Source organism: Symsagittifera roscoffensis, chromosome 3 (genome assembly GCF_963678635.1).
Source record: "Symsagittifera roscoffensis chromosome 3, txSymRosc1.1, whole genome shotgun sequence".
Lineage (NCBI taxonomy): Eukaryota > Metazoa > Xenacoelomorpha > Acoela > Convolutidae > Symsagittifera > Symsagittifera roscoffensis.
In genome coordinates, this window is record NC_087064.1 from 60741264 (window position 1) to 60759922 (window position 18659).

The 18659-nt window shown below is 35.7% G+C and overlaps 1 protein-coding gene across 1 annotated transcript; it reads right to left on the reverse strand.

The window, feature by feature from the left end:
• Nucleotides 1–7065: 7065 nt before the first annotated feature.
• LOC134842281 (uncharacterized) lies at nt 7066–18160 on the reverse strand. The gene is made up of 11 exons (XM_063858552.1): nt 17577–18160; nt 16773–17095; nt 15652–16475; nt 14635–14821; nt 14076–14263; nt 13273–13468; nt 12558–12736; nt 12299–12379; nt 10182–10430; nt 9455–9689; nt 7066–7439 (listed from the first exon to the last, which is right to left on the reverse strand). The coding sequence occupies exons 1-11, from the start codon at nt 17942–17944 to the stop codon at nt 7150–7152; spliced, it is 3120 nt and encodes a 1039-aa protein (XP_063714622.1). The 5' UTR covers nt 17945–18160; the 3' UTR covers nt 7066–7149.
• Between the last annotated feature and the right edge of the window lie 499 nt (nt 18161–18659).

Sequence of the window (18659 nt, forward strand, 5' to 3'; positions counted from 1 at the left end):
AGGTAAATGAAATTGCTAAAACCAACTGCTCTGGCCGCAGTCCGATCTATAAACACACCCCACCTCCTCACTGAATGCATAACGCGTACTTTTTCAGGTGAAGGTAATTAGCCTTACGACTTTTTTTCTCGTCAACAATTTTGTCCACATGGTCTTCACTTCTAGAGGATCCTCACTTTAGAAGATCTTTCATCTGACATGCTCAATTTCTTGAAAATTCAAAAGTACTATGACTTAGCTAGTAATAAGCTCAAGCCCGTTTCAGTTTGTAATTATCTTTTCAAAGAAATGTAAAAAAACGTCTGGTTTTCGTCCTAGTTTCTGTCGGTTCAATTTCCGCTTTTTGAACACCATTTTTTTTATCTGGTAGGGTTTTTATTGGTTTATTTTTTAAAGCATGGGTTTTGTTCCAATTCAAACAGTTTTTACTATAACTGAAGCTTCACAAATTTGTAAATTTACCATGTCTGATAGTGAGTTTTTTTCGTTTTTTTTAAATATTCAAACAGTTTCAGTTTGTTATATCAACTGAGTCAGATTATTTTGCGCAATTTTGAGGGCAAAATATATCGGTTTGGGAATGTTCAAAAATATGATACTTATCACAGGTTGATATCAAAACAAGGTATAATCAACAGTTGAATTAGAGGCGTAAAAATTAGAGGAAAAATTAAAATTAGAGGATTAAAATTAAAAAATTAAGAATTAGAGGAAAAAGTCAACTTCTATATAAATGGAAGGTTGAGATCTGATATCGTGCGTGCCATCGTGCGATATCCAAATGTGTTGCAAATTTGAGCGACAAAGTGGGAAGTGAAACCTTCATATAGTTAAAAGTCATTTCTCCGAAACTCAACAAACGTTTTGAAGCTTATTTTAAGCATAATTAAAGTAAAATTCATGATCTAGCGGCTCAGTCATTGCAGGCAATTTTCTCTTATCAGTTTGTCATATGTTTGCACGCCAGATCATGCGTTTTTCTATTTAATATAAGAACTTTTTGTAACATCCACATAAGGTTTAAGCTTGCGACTAGTAAGCGATATCTTATCGAAATAAAGATTTTTTTCGGGCTAACAACTAGTTTAACAAAGTGACTGTTTCATTTGGCCGGCTTTTTTAATTGGTAAACCAAGTTCGTACCCATTTAGCACAGAGCTAACCGTCATACTCGGGTCGACAATTGTTTTGGGTTCGAATCAGGTCAGTCTTGTTTTTTTTGCATATTAATATTAACAATTATTTGTCTGCTATTCTTTGTTTGATGGTTTTTGTCAATTTAGTTGCGTCAGCACGAAACATGTTTATATTTTCGACACTTTCTACTGTCATTCAAAACCCTTTTAAACTATTCGGTAAATGGTACAAAAAAAGTAAACTCCACGAAATCTTGCTTTTTGGTTGTTGATTTTTAATGAACGTTTTTATGATTTTTTTTGAAATCTTTTCATTTCTCTAATCCAAAAAAGTGTTATTTGACTACTTGTCTTAATTTTTGCGAATTCTTGAGCCTTTTTAATTACATTCATTTATATTTCATTCTTAGAAATTCTCATATGATTGCCTTTAAGTATATATGCAATCTTTTAATTCAATTCAATTTCATTTGCAAGAAAGCAAGCATACTACAACATTCATTTACGAAAGCTAAATTGGCGGGAAAAAACGCAATAGATTTGTACTTTCGAAAGTGGAAATTATATATAGGTCTGTCAGCGAAAAAAAAATGTTTTCCTAATCGAGTTTTCTCACATTTGAATAATTTTACCAGAGTGCCATTTTCAATTACTGTTAAAGACATATAATTTTTGTTTGAAATTCAAAAATGGAATCTTTTTCAAAAACGTTTGATTTCGCGTTCATTTGATCTTTTTCAAATAGTTGCTCACTATGTGTGATTTATTGAAGTGAACTTTTATGAATAATCAGCTTAAGAGAATGGCTAAATTGTACTTATTTTTATAAAATTTCGACTTTATTGGAAAAAATGATGGAAAGTGTCGCCTTTTTTTCAGTCAATTTTTACCCGCTTATTCTGGGATAATTTTTTGTCTGGCAAGTGATGCGAATCTCTGTTCATTTAAATTTTTTTTCTTTTGCCTATGTGATGCATTACTATTGAGAGTTTCACTAGTAGAAGAAAATACCAATCTCTGCTACATTTTGAATGCATTTTCAGATGTTGATGCTTCAGACATCAGTGAAACGTCAGTTTTGCCAAAACGGGTGTTTCCAGTTCCCCACTTTTCCTAAAATTACAAAATAAAAAAGTTAAAAAGTTCTTCATTGAACTGCATTTAAAATGCGTCAAAACTTTATATTTTATGCTTAGAGTCGATGAAGCAGGCTCTTATTTAAGTCGCGATAATTGTTCTTTTGTTTTTTTTTGTCAGAAAAAGTTTAAAACTTGTTAGGGCTCACATTTGATTTTTCGAGGTATGATCTTCGATTTTTCTCTAACTTTAATTCTTTTCCTTCGTAAAAAGGAAAGCAAACTCGACTTTCAAACACCAAAACAGTAAAAGTCACAAAAAATTGACGTATTAAAATATTTTTCAGTCATTGTGTTTGTGTTTACTTTGTTCATTGACTCTTATCTAGCTGTATGTTGGCTATGTTTTAGTTCAGAAAATCAAATTCAAAAAGAAAGATTTGTAGAACTTTCAAATAGAAATTAAATAGACCGAAAATCGAGGCAGAAACATTTTAAGTCCAAGCTCTGAAACATTTGAAGTTCCCCTTCTCAACTCCTCCTTAATCCATTTACTTAAGAAAACTTTTGTTTTGATATGAGTATTGAACTCTTTTTCTAGCTCAAGTTCTTTCTTTTTATCATCGTCAACTATCTTCGAGTCTTCAAATTGTCCGGAAAATCTTTCAACCTTCTAATCTGTCTCACTTCAAATGAAAGTATTATTGACAATGAATCCTAAAAAAATGTTCTCGACGCTATCAAAATTTAATTTTGCTGGGTTTCTAAACCCTCTCATTTTTCAAATAAAAAAGGTTTTATTGCTCAATTAGAAGGTAAAACACCAATTGCCTTGTTAAAAACGCGCCTTTTCTCTGAAAAACACTTGCCCTCTCCCCTAAGAAATTTTGAGGCTGAGACCAATTTCTTGGAAGTTCCTGATACATTGAAAAAATCTCTCAGTGAAATGTTTTTGTAATTTCCCTACGCTAATTTCAAATCTCACTTTCTTAATACCTGAGTCTCAGTTTTGTTGGCGTTTGCATACTGCAATTGTCCCTCAATTTTTAACTAACACAACCTCAACCCTCTCGGCTGACTTGTAGAAGCTAAAATGGGTTTCATTTGTTTCGCCTGATTTTTGCTCATATCCCTTACTTCTGTTTCTGTTGAGTCTTTCCTACAATCCCTAGCATTGTGTCATAAAACTAAGCATCTGAAAATACTCACAGCATAACTATCAATGGATAACTGGTTTGTCTTATTCACTAATTTAAACAATGAGCTGCTGTACCTTATCCGATAACTACTTTGAAAATCTGGTTTACCTTATTCACGAAATATAATGAGCTACTATGCGTCATGTGTCAATACACTTCCAAGTTTTTGTCTTTGAGTTGAGCCAATGTTCAGTCTTCTCCTTCTCATTTCAATGACCACATTCAAAGTTTGTCAACCCAATCTTAAGTTCAGTCATATCATCATTACTAAGCCTTATCAAAATACAAAAAGTATCACAGTCTTTAGAAGTATTTAGAAGGCGTTTGAGGATGATCGATATAAACATTTCTGCACTTGAACATTCGCGTGTTTCATCTAAATTACCTGGCAGTGTTCAGCTCTCGTAATATGACCAGTTTTATTCTCTTTAGCTTCCAATCTAAGCGATGTTGATTTTAAAATCAATTGCTGAAGCCTCCGTCTCTCAACGTTCTTAATTTTTTTACACAAAATTTCCCAAAACTTAAGTCCCTTGCCTTCATGGGGTCTAAAACCAAATGGATTTGTTATCCAAACATTGGAGTGGATCATACCAAAAACCAAACATACAATATTTTTTCAATCAAAAACTTATCTTCCTTTTTTTAAAGATGCATCATTTTTTTAAACAGTTTTACTAATTCTAACATTGGGTGCAAAACTTTTCTCGTCTTCTTCAGCTTTGATAGTTTTATTCAATTTAGGATGAAAAATTCTAGCTTCAAACTGCTGTGCAAAAATTAGATTTTTTTCATCTTAACTCGAAAATATTAGCCTCGCTGACTTAGGTAATTTTAGCCTAAACCGTTTTGTTCTGAACAAATAACCTGTGTTCAGGTACTTTTCAGTGACAGAAAGTCAGTCTAATGAAAGTCAACAAATGTATCGCTGCGCCTGATAAAAATAAAGATGTATATTTCACCTAAGGGCGATAAAAAAAACCTAACAGTCTACGTACCGAACAACAAATCAGCTATTAAGCAAAGGTTATTTCACTTTTCAAGATTTGCAGTATATATTACCAACAGATAATCTTCGGAATGTTTAGTTTTGTGGAACATTTGTTCTTTAAATCAGTCTGGATTCAGATCTCGTAGCGATGGATTACGATTCCCCAAGCATCAACATTTTTTCAAAAAGTTCATAGAATTCCACTTTAATAGGTTTATCAAAAATGCTAGTTTTTGTTCCGACGATTGAAAATGGGGAAGAATTTTGTATTCGGGTATTTCAGTTTTTTTTGTTTTTCACGCAAAATTAGGGGCTACAAATAATCATTGGCCTAGCTTCAGTGGTATATTATATTAAAGCTCATTAATTGAACCACATATTGAACAACTTTAAAAAAAATTCCCAAAGTAGTGTCGAGAAAAACAGGTTTGAATTTTTTGGTTTAATTTAGCAGGCTTTTTCATGCTTATACCAAGCCGTTAATTTAGCTCAATTAATTTTATAATAGTTTAAATATCAAGAAAAATAGGTCTGAATTTTGAATTAATGCGAATCATCTGTTATGTGTTCTTACTTTTACTGTTGAGCTAGTTTTTTCTCTTTTTTTTTGTTTTCCACGCAAAGTCAGCTGCCACAAAAAAATCATCGGAGAGTTTTGAATGATATATCATACTGAAGCTCTTTCAGTTGTAATTCGATTGACATTTAGAATTTTCCAAAAAAGAATTCCCAGTGTTGAGCAAAATCGGTTTGAAGTTGTTGATTTTTATCTTTAATTCGAGCGAATCAAGCAAGCAAGCAGGCTTACAACAGCTTAATTATGTCAATTTAAACCTTAAAAACAAAGTTTTGAGCAAGTTAACTTCTTTTTGGAATTTAAGTTTTCTTTTGGGAACCAAAAACTTCAAAAAAAAATCAAGCATTATCTGCAAAAAAAAATATGAAAAAAAAGTTTAAAAAGTTGTTTTTCGTTTTTCTAACCATTTCTATAAATTGTTTTGTTCAAATGGTCTATGTTACTATGGCTGTCGAATTTGCTTAATTTATACTTTGAGGTCAGATCCTTTAATCACCCATGGCAAAAATAACTACACTGATTTGAAAAAAAAATCAGTTGTTTTTTAAAGACTATGGTCGGAGCATTCTGTGCTACTTGCACAGTAATCGTCTGCCTTTGTTTCATCTTTGGCTCCTGTTGGTAATTTTCATTATCGTTTTTGTGTACAATCGAAAAGTTTTGTATTCCAATAAACATAAAACTGGTGTCCCAAAAAAACAGATTTTGCTTCAGTTTTTGTTCACTAAAAACATTACCGACATCTAAGACACGACAAAGTTTTACCAATTTTTCAACAAAGACTTTCTTCATTTTTAAAAATTCTAGTTCATGGCATTGACTTGCATCAAAATAGCCCTCCATTGCTGTTAATCAAAGGACCCCGAAGCAATGAATCAAGTGAAACGCGAGCAAAATGAAAAATACAAGGTCAGAGTTAAGTATTGCGACCAAAATACTTAATATTTTTTTTATGCGTTTTTGGAATACAATGTGGCAAACTTTCAATCCCACTATCCAGAGTCTCTGTTACTATATCCACAATAAGACGAAAATGAGATGTCTTTATGAAATACATGCGACGAGTCAAGCGAAACGTGAGTTAACTGATGAATATACATTAACATTGCAAAGCGGCTCAGTTTCCCTGAAGTTTTTTTCATATTTAAGGTCGCTTTGTCAAGGGCTCTCCGTTTTTTTTCTTAAACAAAAGTCAATATAATTTTTCACATATACTACCGATGAGGAGAGCTTTGGATTTGAATGTGCTGTTCTGTTGGAAAGTCAAGTACTCTATATAAACAAGCGAAATTAAACAGAGTTTTTCGCAGTCGCTCTTTGAGAAAGTCAAAAAATAGAAAGTCATGAAATTTTGCTATTTAGATTATAGAAGACAGAGTGAAATAATGCGACTGAAATAGCTATGATTTAGTGGCATTTTAAAAGTATAAGACAGTAAGTTTCAGCTCCTTCACTTAGTGCACTCAAGGAAACGCCATTAAAATAATCGAAGTAGATTTTCTATTTTGAAAAATGTAGTTTTTAAGAAAAATTTTTGTAAAGATGCCTGTGATTAGAACATCGGCTATTTTTGCTGAAGTTGTTGATGCTCACAGTTCCCGTAAATAGCCGTGTTTCCTGTATATAAGTTTGTTCACAGGATGACTGAAAATGGTGATCATCTGGATTTTTACCTTCGTCAACAAACAGACAATTTTTCAGCATGTCTGCATTTTAAATGCACGTTCTAATCAAAAATTGTATTTATGTTGGTAGTAATTTTATCAACTTGATTTCAGTGTATCCGTTTTTTCGTTTTTTGATTGTTTTCTCTTTATTCGGTTTAAGAGGTTTCGGCTCATAAAGTATTGGCTTAGAGGTCTCTTTTTGAGCAAAAAAAAATGTCTCAAAGCATTTTGAGGCTTTTTGAGTTTTTGAATTTTTTGATTATCAAAAATTTATTTTGGCGCAAGTTGTATGCTCCAAAATAATGGTGAACCAATTGACTCAGTTCCAAGCGGTCCTCGTTCGATTCCCGCCGGGATCATTTTTTGCATTGTAAAGACCTGCCAGTAAACCAGCCACCTATTGTAATAAATCACTCGGTGCAGTTTTATTACAACAAAAGCGGTTAATTTTAGAGGTAATTATAAGACGGAAATTCAAAGTTGTTTTTGCTCCTGGAAAAAATTCATCTCATAATGGAGAATCTAAGTTTATCGTTGGACGACTGGTCTCCTTTCACTTTCCGACTAATTGCCGATATCAGTTCCTTCGTCTGTTTGAGACTGTAAGCCTTGAGTCTGGCTGTCATCTCTGGAGAAAAGAAGCCACTGTCGATCCAGTCGTCGAAGTCTGGTATGAGGTCGAATGCCATCAGGTTGTGGTGGTTGCAGAGGCGGATGTTGGCACCATGTTCCAGAAGAAGACTGGCCCCGAAGGGGTTGTTGTTCTTGCATGCGTAGAACAGAGGACTGGAACCTGGATTGGAAAACATCAATTTGAATAGATATTTCGAGGGTTGAGTTTCTCGGAGATTTTATTAACACCCTGTATGCTGAAAACCCCTTTGAAGCTTTTTACACTTGCGAGATCAAGTTTCTTGTAATTGGGAACCAGACTTTTTCCCGTAAAAAACGTTTCTTAAATTTTCAATTTGCTGCTCAAAGATCGTCGGCTAACTTACCATTTTTTGCTGTAAGCACCTTTCATTAGTTGCAAATGCAAGTTTTGATCATTTTTGTTTCAGGGGAGACTTGAAACTTGAAAATTTTTTCTAATGAAATCATCTTTTTTTCAGCTCAACTTGTGTGTGCTCAAGGATTGTCGCGTTTGTTTCCTTTTTGTAAATTTTGTTCCCTTGCTTAATTAAAATTCAAACGTCTGGATATTTTATGTATAATAAAAACAAATATAATGAAAATGTATTAGATTTTATATACGGGATATTGCTTTTTTGAAAGGCTTTTAAATTTTTCTCAGAATGCTCAACACTTGGTTTTTCTCTAAAACAACAACTTTACTGGTTTTTTTTTTTTCAAAAAAAAAGTGGTGCGAATGGAAAGACCGCCCACTCTCCTGTGTGTTGGCTTGTGCCAGCAGTCTTTTTTCACACTATAAACCACTCTCTACAGACTTTGACAACTCTGTGGTGTGGAACGATTGACCCAAGTTTTTTTTTTCGTTTTCTAAAAACACCCGTGCAAAATCTCAAATCTTAGGTTAAAAAAACGCATTCTGTTAGGCTCATCTGAAACAGCGGTTACGTCCAAATGAATCTAACAAAAATTTATAGCCGTCGGAAAAATCAAACTTTGGTTTTTACCGTAATTTGAAAAATTTCGACCTTTTTCGAAACCTACCTTCCAAAATACGAAAACTTGGGTGCAAAAGAAACGGTGGATAGTGGGAAGCTCTTCTGCCTAAGACTTTGCGCCCACAATTTTACATAAAGAAGTATGGACCCCGCAAAAGTCAAACTTATGATTTTTTGACCGTTTTTCGAAGCTTTTTGACTTTTCTTAAAAACTGACCTCAGAGTTTCTGGGTTCAAAAGAAAAAAGGGGCTATGGGAAGCTCCCCTGTTTTAGCGCCTACGCCTAACTTTTTATACGAAAACTTTTGTCCTCGAAAAACTTAATTTTTGTTTTTGTACCGTTCTCGGAAACTTTTTGAGTTTCTCGAAAACTACCTTTCTAAATATCTGAAGTTTTGGGTTTAACCGAAAAAACTCCTCGTCAAAAGCGGCTGCGCCAAGTTTTATATACATAACAAATTATGGCCCGCGGAAATGTCGAATATTTGTTTTTTGACATTTTTTGATTTTACACGAAAACGACCGTGCCAATCCTCAGATAAATGATTCAGTCGAAAATAAAACAGGTTGTGAGAATCTTTCGCGCATAAGTGACCTCTCGCTCATGGGTTCGATCAAAGGAATAGGTTGTGGAAAAGTCTATTGCCCTGCCAAATTTCATATTGAGTTCAATTGAAGAACGGGTGATAGGTATCTCTAATCCCTTATTTTGGCAGGAACATCTAAGGTTTTGCGTAGAGTTCAATTTTGAAATTTTAAAAATTACGTATTTTATCCAGCTTCAGCAAAAACTTGCTCTAAAAATAACAAACATGCACTCCAGTTTTAGCTGGGCAACTAGTTTGTCTACAATGAACTTCTATCGAGACATACAAAAAATTAATTTTTGGTAGACTTAATGTTTTCAGCATTTTTATTTTTTTTTCGATCTTTTGTGTTTATTATGTTTGCGTTTTATCGCAAATGGTGCGAAGATCCGCTTCGCCTTTGTGTATTACTATGTCCTGGCTCTTAGCTTGAGGATGCGACAACAATTTGAAACTAAGAACTTAATTTAAAGGGCGCAAATGCTGTTCTCCCTGTAGAAAAAACAAACCCTAATTTTAGCCTTTACCTCACTGAGAAATGTCCTTGGTTTTGGCCTTCATACCATTACCGATTGTTACATAATAGCAAGTACCATTTCTGTCCTGAATATCCACATCTGCCTCATAAGTGACAACCATCAGTTCAATCAAGTCAGTGAACAACACATTGCCCGATACCAGATGGAGAGCACACAGTCCCTCCTGCCCATCGAAAGAGTCGGAGACAGAAGCCCCGTTGTCCAATAGGAAGGAGATGAGATCCACTAGCATGTCGCTTCTTGAGGTGCCGGTGAGGTATTTGTGGAGCAGTTTCTTAGCTTCGCCTTCCTGAAAGTAATTCGAAAGTTTTTCACAATTTTTCTCAAAAGGTTAGCTTGTCAGTTTTCATATTTTAAAGTTACATTAAATTTTTTTTTGCTCATTTTCATTCGCGTTTTTTCAATGTGCATTCATCACAATCGAAAATGGCTGGCTTCTTCAGACAAATAAAAAATATTCAAAGTTTGTTGAGCATTGATCTCCCGTGTGTAGATTGCGTCCTATTGAAGAAATGCTCTCCCAGTGGTCTGACGGTAGGCGCTACGCGCCGACAAGCGTCAAGCGTTTTCATCAATAGCTGGTGTCTCGCGAATCGAAATCACGTGGAAGAGGTATCAACACGATTGAGTACATCAAGCTTTCCAAAGTGATTGAGTGTAAGATTAATTTAATAACTGGGACTCAATCTGCTGGTATATCAAAATACCCCCCAGCATCGATATGTGTCAATTTTCTTAAAAAGTGCCTTAGGATGAAACCCGTTTGCCCCGATTGGCTTACTTTGAATTTGATCCCAATTTCCAGTAGCTGTGCAGCACATTCCAAGTGGGAATCATTCAATGCCAAGTATATTAGCGAGGGCGGGTCCCCATCTTGAGGTTCTTCCATCAGTGACTCCAGGATCTCGTCTTCATTCTGGTGCAGGAGGGACAAGACAGACTCTATGTTACCACCCATGGCCGCACAGTGGATCGGCATCAAGTTTTTAAAATTCCGCGCTAGGATATTACTTCCTTTGCTGACCAGAACCTAAATCAAAATTTCTACAGTTTAGGTCAACTCGAGTTAAATTGGATTAGCAATGGTACAGTTGTAAGAGTGGTGATTATGGTTTTTCAAATTTTTCTTTTTCATTTTTTTGCAGTTTTGATCTTTATATTGAAACAATCAAACCACAAAAAGTCATTTTGCACCAGTTCCAATATCAGAAGGTCTATATTTCGTCTTCAAGACAATCGGAATGCATGACTTAAAAAAAACAGCTATAAAATATGAGTCATTTAAGAAATAACTAGCGCACGATTTGTACCTACGGTGCCTCAAACAGATCGTTGAACGTAAAAACAGTTTCTTAAAACTTACACAAAAAGAGCAATTTTTAATGGAACCGTAAAATTAAACTGGGCGCATCCATCAGGGATTTCTATTTCATTAATACAAGGATTTATAAAGTCAAATTTTAAATTATTTTTTATCAATATCTCCAGAATAATCTTCAAATATGCGAATTTTTAAATTAAAAAAGGACCCTATAAAGCCGACAACATACAACTGCACTTGTCACTTTTTCAAGAAAATTGAAAAATAAGCACTTATTTCTCTGGTATAGATTATTAGATAAGTTTGGACAACCTTTATACAGACTCCGAAGTGTAACCCTGACAACATCCCACCATTGGGTTGAAAATTTCAAGTTTTCTCTAATTTTTTTGTTTTTTTAATGTTTTTTTAAACAACGCCATAACTCGGCACTAAAACAAAATCTGAGCACTAATTTTTGAAGGCCACATTTGCAATACTGAGTGCTTTCTGTCAGCAACTTAAATTTACCATTTTAAATTTACCATAGAGTTGAAAGTTTCAAGTTTATTAATTTTTTCCGCGTTTCTATTTTGAAAAAACCATAAAAAACGCCATATCTCGAAAACCAAAAAAATCATACAGCAGTCATATTGGGAGGGCAGATTAGCAACACCATATTAGACCCTTATATCACCTCACCATAGGTTTGAAATTTTAAGTTTTTTGAAATCATTTTTTTTTGAAAAAATCACAAAAAAACGCAAGTTGTCAGAAATCAAAAATATTTGAGAAGTAATGTTCAGACGCCAGATTTGCAACATCTGAGTGTACCTTGACAGTACTCACCATAAAAATGAGAAATCCACATTTAACTTGTTTTTTAATAAAAAATTTTAAAAAAAAATGAAAAACTCAATAAAAATACCACATCTAGTAAACTAAAAGAATTTGAGGATTCATATTTAAAGGCCATACTTGCAATCCCTGAGAGTACATTTACAGCTCCCCAGCATAGGGTTGAGAAATTCAAAATTAGTGAAATAAAGAAGAAAAAAATCTTGAAAACTTACGTTGCAAAAAAAAAGAAATTGCATGCAGAGTTGAAGCATTTGCGTTCCAATAGATTTCAATAAGTCGACCTGGGTAAAAATTTTAACCAATGCGAAGCATTCACTTTTCAACAAGTCAACATGTGAGTTTTTTAAATAAAATCCAATTGAAACACTATTTAAATATTTTACTGATATCGATGGGTGAATCCCATATACACACTTCACTACACTGCCCTCTTCCCCTTCCATGCTGGCATCATAGATACCGCCTTACATTTGGCCTATCATTCATTAACAAGAAAACGAAAAAGTTTCTTAAGCCTTGCAAAATACGATATAGCCTAAACGAACAGAAATAAAATTCTGTCGCTTAATATGCAAAACTTAAATTTGAAATACGTCAAATTTAATACCTCAAATACGTCAAACATTAAACGTCAAACATGAAACGTGTTTGAGGTATCAAACACGTTTAATACCTCAAAAACGTCAACATAGGGACTTTTAAGCATAAAAGATAGATAGATGTTTATTTTGTCTAACCTCTATCATTCGTTCGTTTTCGTCCTTGTTCTCGCTGCCTTCGAAGCACAACATGTGTAGTGGTGTGTTGCCTTCCGCATCCTATAAACAGCATGGATTTTGTGATGCATAAAAGTTAAAGGATACCTTATTGGATAGTCTTCTGGTAAATATTTTACTCCAACTTCAAATGAATATATCATTGTAAGAATACATAAATTGCTACTAAACTAGTTATGAATGATAGAGAGAAAAGTGGTGAAAACATAAGAGATCACACCTGAACAGCGACGTCGGCGCCTGCATCCTGTAAAATGGTCATACAGTCGGCACTCTTCACCCGGTGCAAAGGGGTGGCCCCCTTGTAGTCCCTCACATTCACATCCACCCCCTCACTCAGTAGCATCTCCACTGAGGGCTTGTGGGCAAAGTGACAGGCAGTGTGCAGCAGGGTGCTTCCTGGAAGAAGCTTTATATGAGAAGTCGCAAGGGACCACGTTAAAATCCTCCCCCTAACGCTTTTAAGGGGAGTAGGATGTTAACTTTCTTATAAGATGGAATTTACAGCCAATCCAAGTTACCGTCCCCTCCAATAGGGACCAAATTACCAACCTACCCCCTGCATCATTAGGGGAAGGGTGTTAAGGTTATTATAAATTCGAAATTTTAGCCAATCCAGGTTACAATCTTTCCCCTAATAGGGACCAAATTACTATTCTCCCGCCAACTGTCTTGAGGGAGAAGGTGTTAACTTTGTAATAATTATGAATTTTTAGCCAATCAAAACCGAGTAATTTACCAGCAGCACCAAGCAATTTCAAACCACTTAGATAGTGGGTGTAGTACCTTAACTTGGTCTATCTTGAGATTTGGGAGGGGGGGTAAGACGGTTTTGCAAATTGTGTCCCTCGTTCCCCAACCTTGTAAGTGGTTCCCTAATTTGATCTATTTATATTTCAGAGCAACGCATTGTCTTCGTATCTTTATCCGTATACCTTGAATGGCTCTGCTTCTGATGCTGGCAAAGGGCGCCACTCCCTCCACGTGGTTCTCAATCACCTTGAACAGTGTCTCAGTCTCGCCCTTGACTATCCTGGGCACGTGATCAGACAAGTATTCATACCACTCGAACAGCATGTCCTTCATGCCCTGGTTGCGCACTACATCCCACGCTGTTTTCCCAGTGTGGTCCTTGAAAGGTTCATTTCAGTTAACTTGAAACTATATTTTTGTATTATATTTTCATCATTTTTTGAAATTTTGATAAAAAATATCTAACTGAGCAGCAAGAAACGTTTTATTATCAGGTCCTGGAACTCGGAACTGTACTGTCATAGATTTTACACAACTTGATCGATTGCACATTTCACACGGACGGTTGATTTTTGCAGCGTAATTTGTGCCGCTGGTATTATAAACCTGTCGAAAAATGAAATAATGATTGAATAGTTAAAGAAAGTTAAGACGAATAATCCACGAGGAAAAAAAACACGAGTTTTTAATTTTAAAAAAATTGATTACACGTAACCCAATTAAACGCTAAATGTAATGATAGAGGGACTGTACACATTTCGATTATATTGCCTAAACAATGAATGTTGCTGCTGTATGAAATTCGCCAGAATTTGCATAAAATCGATAAAAATGCTTTTTAGAGGACCCAAAAAATGAATTAATTGGCCTACAAAATCATTTTATGCATTAAGTTGAATATGATCGAACGTAGCATTTTAGAGGACCAAAAATTAGTACATTTTTCATTAAAAAGTGTGTGTGTGGGGGGGACTATTTCACCCACCTTGTACCATGTGTCGCACCCCCATTCAATCAGCAGGTGAGCACAGTTCTTGTGTATGCTACTCATGGCATAGCTGAAGGGCGTGCACTGGGTGGCATTGACTGCATTGCACTGTGCACCGTGCTCAAGTAGGAACAGTGCCATGCTCTCGTAGCCGAATTTGCACGCCCAGTGCAGGGGAGTGTTGCCTACAAGATTGTAAACCAAGTATAATGTTTTGAAATATTAGATTGAGAAGAATATTAGTGAACGGTTAAACTCAACCCAAGTGGTTCGTTTCTGCTTTTCAAAAGTTTAATATTTTTTTTAAAATTTGTAAATGACGAACTCTTTCATTTTTATAGAATGCGTTCGTACATTTTCTGGCAATGTCACTAATTTGACAAACAAAAGACATGAATCCAAATAGTTCGGCTAAAAGTAATTAATTAAACATAATTAATTAACACCGATTGGAAAAAACTATGGTCCAGGTTTCATCAAAGAATGAGTACTTGTCAACACTATACCCCCTCCACAAATGCTAGTTATGCGACTATTCTCTCAGCCTAGCCCTAACCAGTGTTTGGGTCTCTGGAGTTGACGTAGCTGGTTGAGTTGAAGAAGACGACGAACTTGCGCACCATTTCGAACTCGCCACTCTTCACTGCCTTCTGCAACATGTTCTCATACAACCCCATGCCACCCGGGAACACCATGTAGAGGTACTCACTACCCGCACGCAACATCTTACTCAGAGAGGGAACCTGAAAAAAAACTGCTTAGGCTGACAGGGAAATCAAAATATTATAGTTATGTTAACTGTTACATTGTCGGCAATGATTTTTCGAATCTGGACGCAGGTAATTAACCAATAACTGCTCAATTTGACACATGAAACCATGTTTTCACTCATTGATTGCGCGTAGAAAACCGTGTCAAGAATCTGATTTAACTAAAAGCACTGTTTTATAGCCGAATAACTTTCCCAAGATCACCGATATTGCCAAAAAAATTGCAGCAACTATAGTTAATGTCAAGTTGCTGGCAGCATCCTTTTCATTACTTGTACTAAACCTGCTCTTTTGACACCAGAAACCAATTTCTACTCATTATAATACAAAAAAAAACAGTGTCAAAAAGTCAAATTATCCGAAAACGCCTGAATGTATGACCGATTAAGAAGCTAAATCTCATCAATTCTCCTAACAATTTGGCATTATATATAAAATTTGGCCATAAAGGTGTAAAAATTGGGAAAGTTCATACGCATCAAAAGTAAAATGCATGAATATAACAGATGATCTATTATGATGTCATCGACAACGCTTTTGCGCCATGGTCGAACTAACCATAAACAAAATATAAACATTTTGCTTTATATACCTTTTCGCTTATCTCCATCCGTTAAAAAGCTCTAATCGACACTTCAAGCACCAATAGTCCAATTAATTGTGAGCTTTAGATAAATGATGACTAAAAATGAAGCTAAACTTAAAAACCTCTTCAGTCGATAAAATATCTGGCCTGTTTATCTAATCATTTCCTAATGTAGGTCACTTTTTCAAATTAAGCCAACAAAAAAGATATGACAAACCTCGACAAAAATGTTGTATTTTGGATGTTTATCCGGATTTATTTCGACCATGATGCCCGTATTGTAGCCGAGTAGTTTCCGAATTGAGAAGTCATCTTTATTCGACCCACTAAAGTCGTCTAGAAACTCGCCTGTTTTAGTATTCCGCACTACTACCTTCTTATCAACAGCTACCATTTCTTTCCCGAACATCTGTGCGAACCCGTTGCATTTTGTGATCGACAGGTTAAGGTTGAAAGAGTTCACGACGTCGCTAACTGACATGTTTTGAGGCACGACTATGACGTCAAAGCGATCTTTCATCTTGTTGCGAATGATTTGTCTGGTCTGGTTTTGGACCTCGGTAACGTGTTTTACCCAGTTTTCACACCATGTTACATCATAAAGTTTGGCCAAACTGCCCAGTTCATCTTGGCATGATTTCAACACGTGGGTCCAGTGTGATTTTGAGTTGTCGGCACTGTTTTTGACAGGCATTCCGTATTCGTCGACTGGTGCCTTTTTCCCGAGTTCCAACTCGGCTCTTCGTATTGTCATTTTGACTTCACCGAGTCGTCTTACGACTGCCTGACATTGCTTGAATTTATACATGAGCATAAAGAACGTGCAAAGATAAGCAGCAAAGCAATGGCTGTCATAATTTGATAAGTCTTCAGCAGTGACAGGTGTTTGAAGGTGGGTCATTTTCTCGAATGTTTTCAGGGCGAGGTTGAAAGCCCACCTGTCTTGTAGCAGTATTTCATTTGAGAAAGTGTCGGGGACAAAGGTGTTAATGAGGGCACAAAATGCTTGACTGTTAGCCATGTCCCGCAGAGATTTGATGCCTAAAACAATTTAATGCTTTTAGTGAGAGCAGGATACATGCCAGTAAATTTTTCAGGGCAAAGTTTTCCTATTATGGCATCCCGGTTGTCATATCTTTATCAGCATTAGGACCTTTTGGTCCCTTTTACGTATTTTAAGTTTCGACTGCTAATTTTCGCTCCATTGCAGTGTTTCCGTTTTGATGCTGAGACCTGCAAAAAACTCTGATTAGGTCAGTGGGGTTGCAAAGTATTTCTGATATTTCTGTCAAAAGTCAACAAATTGTTAGGAAAATAGTTAATTCAATCTATAATCACCCAGTGCTTTTCCTTCCTCCGTGCAATTGAACTGACCCTGCAATATTTCCAAAATCTCTTTTTCTGGGGACGATTTCTTCTTGTGTCGTTTATGCATGGGCTTGTAATTCATGCAGATACCTTGACCCGAGTACTTTTCGAAGTCGTCGGGAATGGGTTCGTACTCTACTGAGTGTTGTGCCGCGAGAGTGTTTCCGAACCCCATCAACATTGCTTCATCCTTGTCTACTTGGGTTGTGGGGTTGGATTTAAGGGATCGAGTGGGGATCTGGTCCGGTACCCATTTGAGAGGAACTTCGCATAGCTTACTGCTGTCTTTTAGTCTGAGAAAGATAAACAGATTCGTTATAAAACATTTAGTTCTTGCTCTCAAAGTATTTGGTTTCATCCCCAAAGCCACTGGAAAAACGCAAAATTTGCGAAAATTAAGAAATTAAATTTTTCCCCAAAGAAGGCTGCTGATGACATCTTAGCTCCTGGTGGCTGCAACCTGAGGTAGTTTTAAACATATTTAGTACTCCCAGATTTGTCAAAAATTAGTCATTCAATAAACTGGGATTTGCAAATAAGATCATCAAATTATTTTCTACTAAGAAAGAAGTTGAAAAAAGCCATGGTCAGCAATGCCCCTATTGCAAATGGAAAAAAGTTGTTATTTGTTAAGTGTTCGGTATTCGTGGATGTTGAGCCATTGAATTAGTTTATTACCAGGGTGGATATTCCAATTCAATACTAGCTACCATGGGAAGCCGGGAGATTGTCCTTAAGAAATGCTAAAAACGTCAAAAAGAGGAACATAATAACCTTAGAAATTCCTGTCGCTCCCATAGAAAGTGAATATCATTCGACACTAGCAACCACATCAAATTGAAAACCTGATCCGAGCTCCTCATTGCGAACAGCCTCCCGTCAACTTCGCTCTTGCCTGGAATCACATTCATACTTTTCAGTTCCTTCACCGCCCATTCCACTCTAGTTATGACCTGGTTCTGGGTCAGGTCATCCAAGGATCCAAGACGTTTAGGCGTGTATCCGACCATGGAAGTGACCAGGAGTTTCAAGTTGGATCCCTGGAGGATATCAGTGATGATGTTGTTCAGGTTTGTTTCGTACTCTAGCAGGCGGTAATTTGCCCAGCCCGTGTAGCAGTTTAATTTTGTTTTCAAAGACATAATAACATTCAAAATGTTAGTTTTTCTTCAAACAATGGTTTAGAAAAAGGTTTTTGCTTTTGTTATTTCTTCATTAACAAAAGATTTTTTGAATTTTTTGTTTGATTCATATGGTTGCTATCATCTCTGCTGTGATGAACTAACGTAAGAAAATATGTACAACGTATTAAATTCAGCAGACCATTTTAACGCTTTGTTGTTTATCAAAAAGTGTGACGAATTGCTGCTCGATCGCTCTGGCAAAAAATGGTAACACTTGTTATGTAATATGACGTATTTTTTAGAATTTAAGAGTTGAAATCCATATTTCAGCAAGTACCCTAACTCTTTAAGAATTAATGAATGTTGCCGTCATCTCATGGACTATCTATAACTACTGAAGTAGTGGGAAAAACTTTGCTCTGCATTTGTTTTCTTTTTCAAAACAGGCATGTAACACACAGAAACATTGTACGAGGTGGTTGAGTAAAAAACCATTTTGAAACCCAATCTCTAATAATTTGAGCGGCTTTATAATAATTCGAGCGGAAGTTTTTGTTGGTCGCTCTCAGTGTCTTGACATAATGGTCTGAAAATACTTTTTTTTAAATTGTGGTTTCTGCGAAGATCAAAAACTATGCAGCTTGTCTAAGGATAGTCTGTTTCTAATTTATTTCCGCTTTTCAGACTAGGTTTTGTTCCGCGAATCAAAAGCGTTTTTTCGCCGAGAAATTTC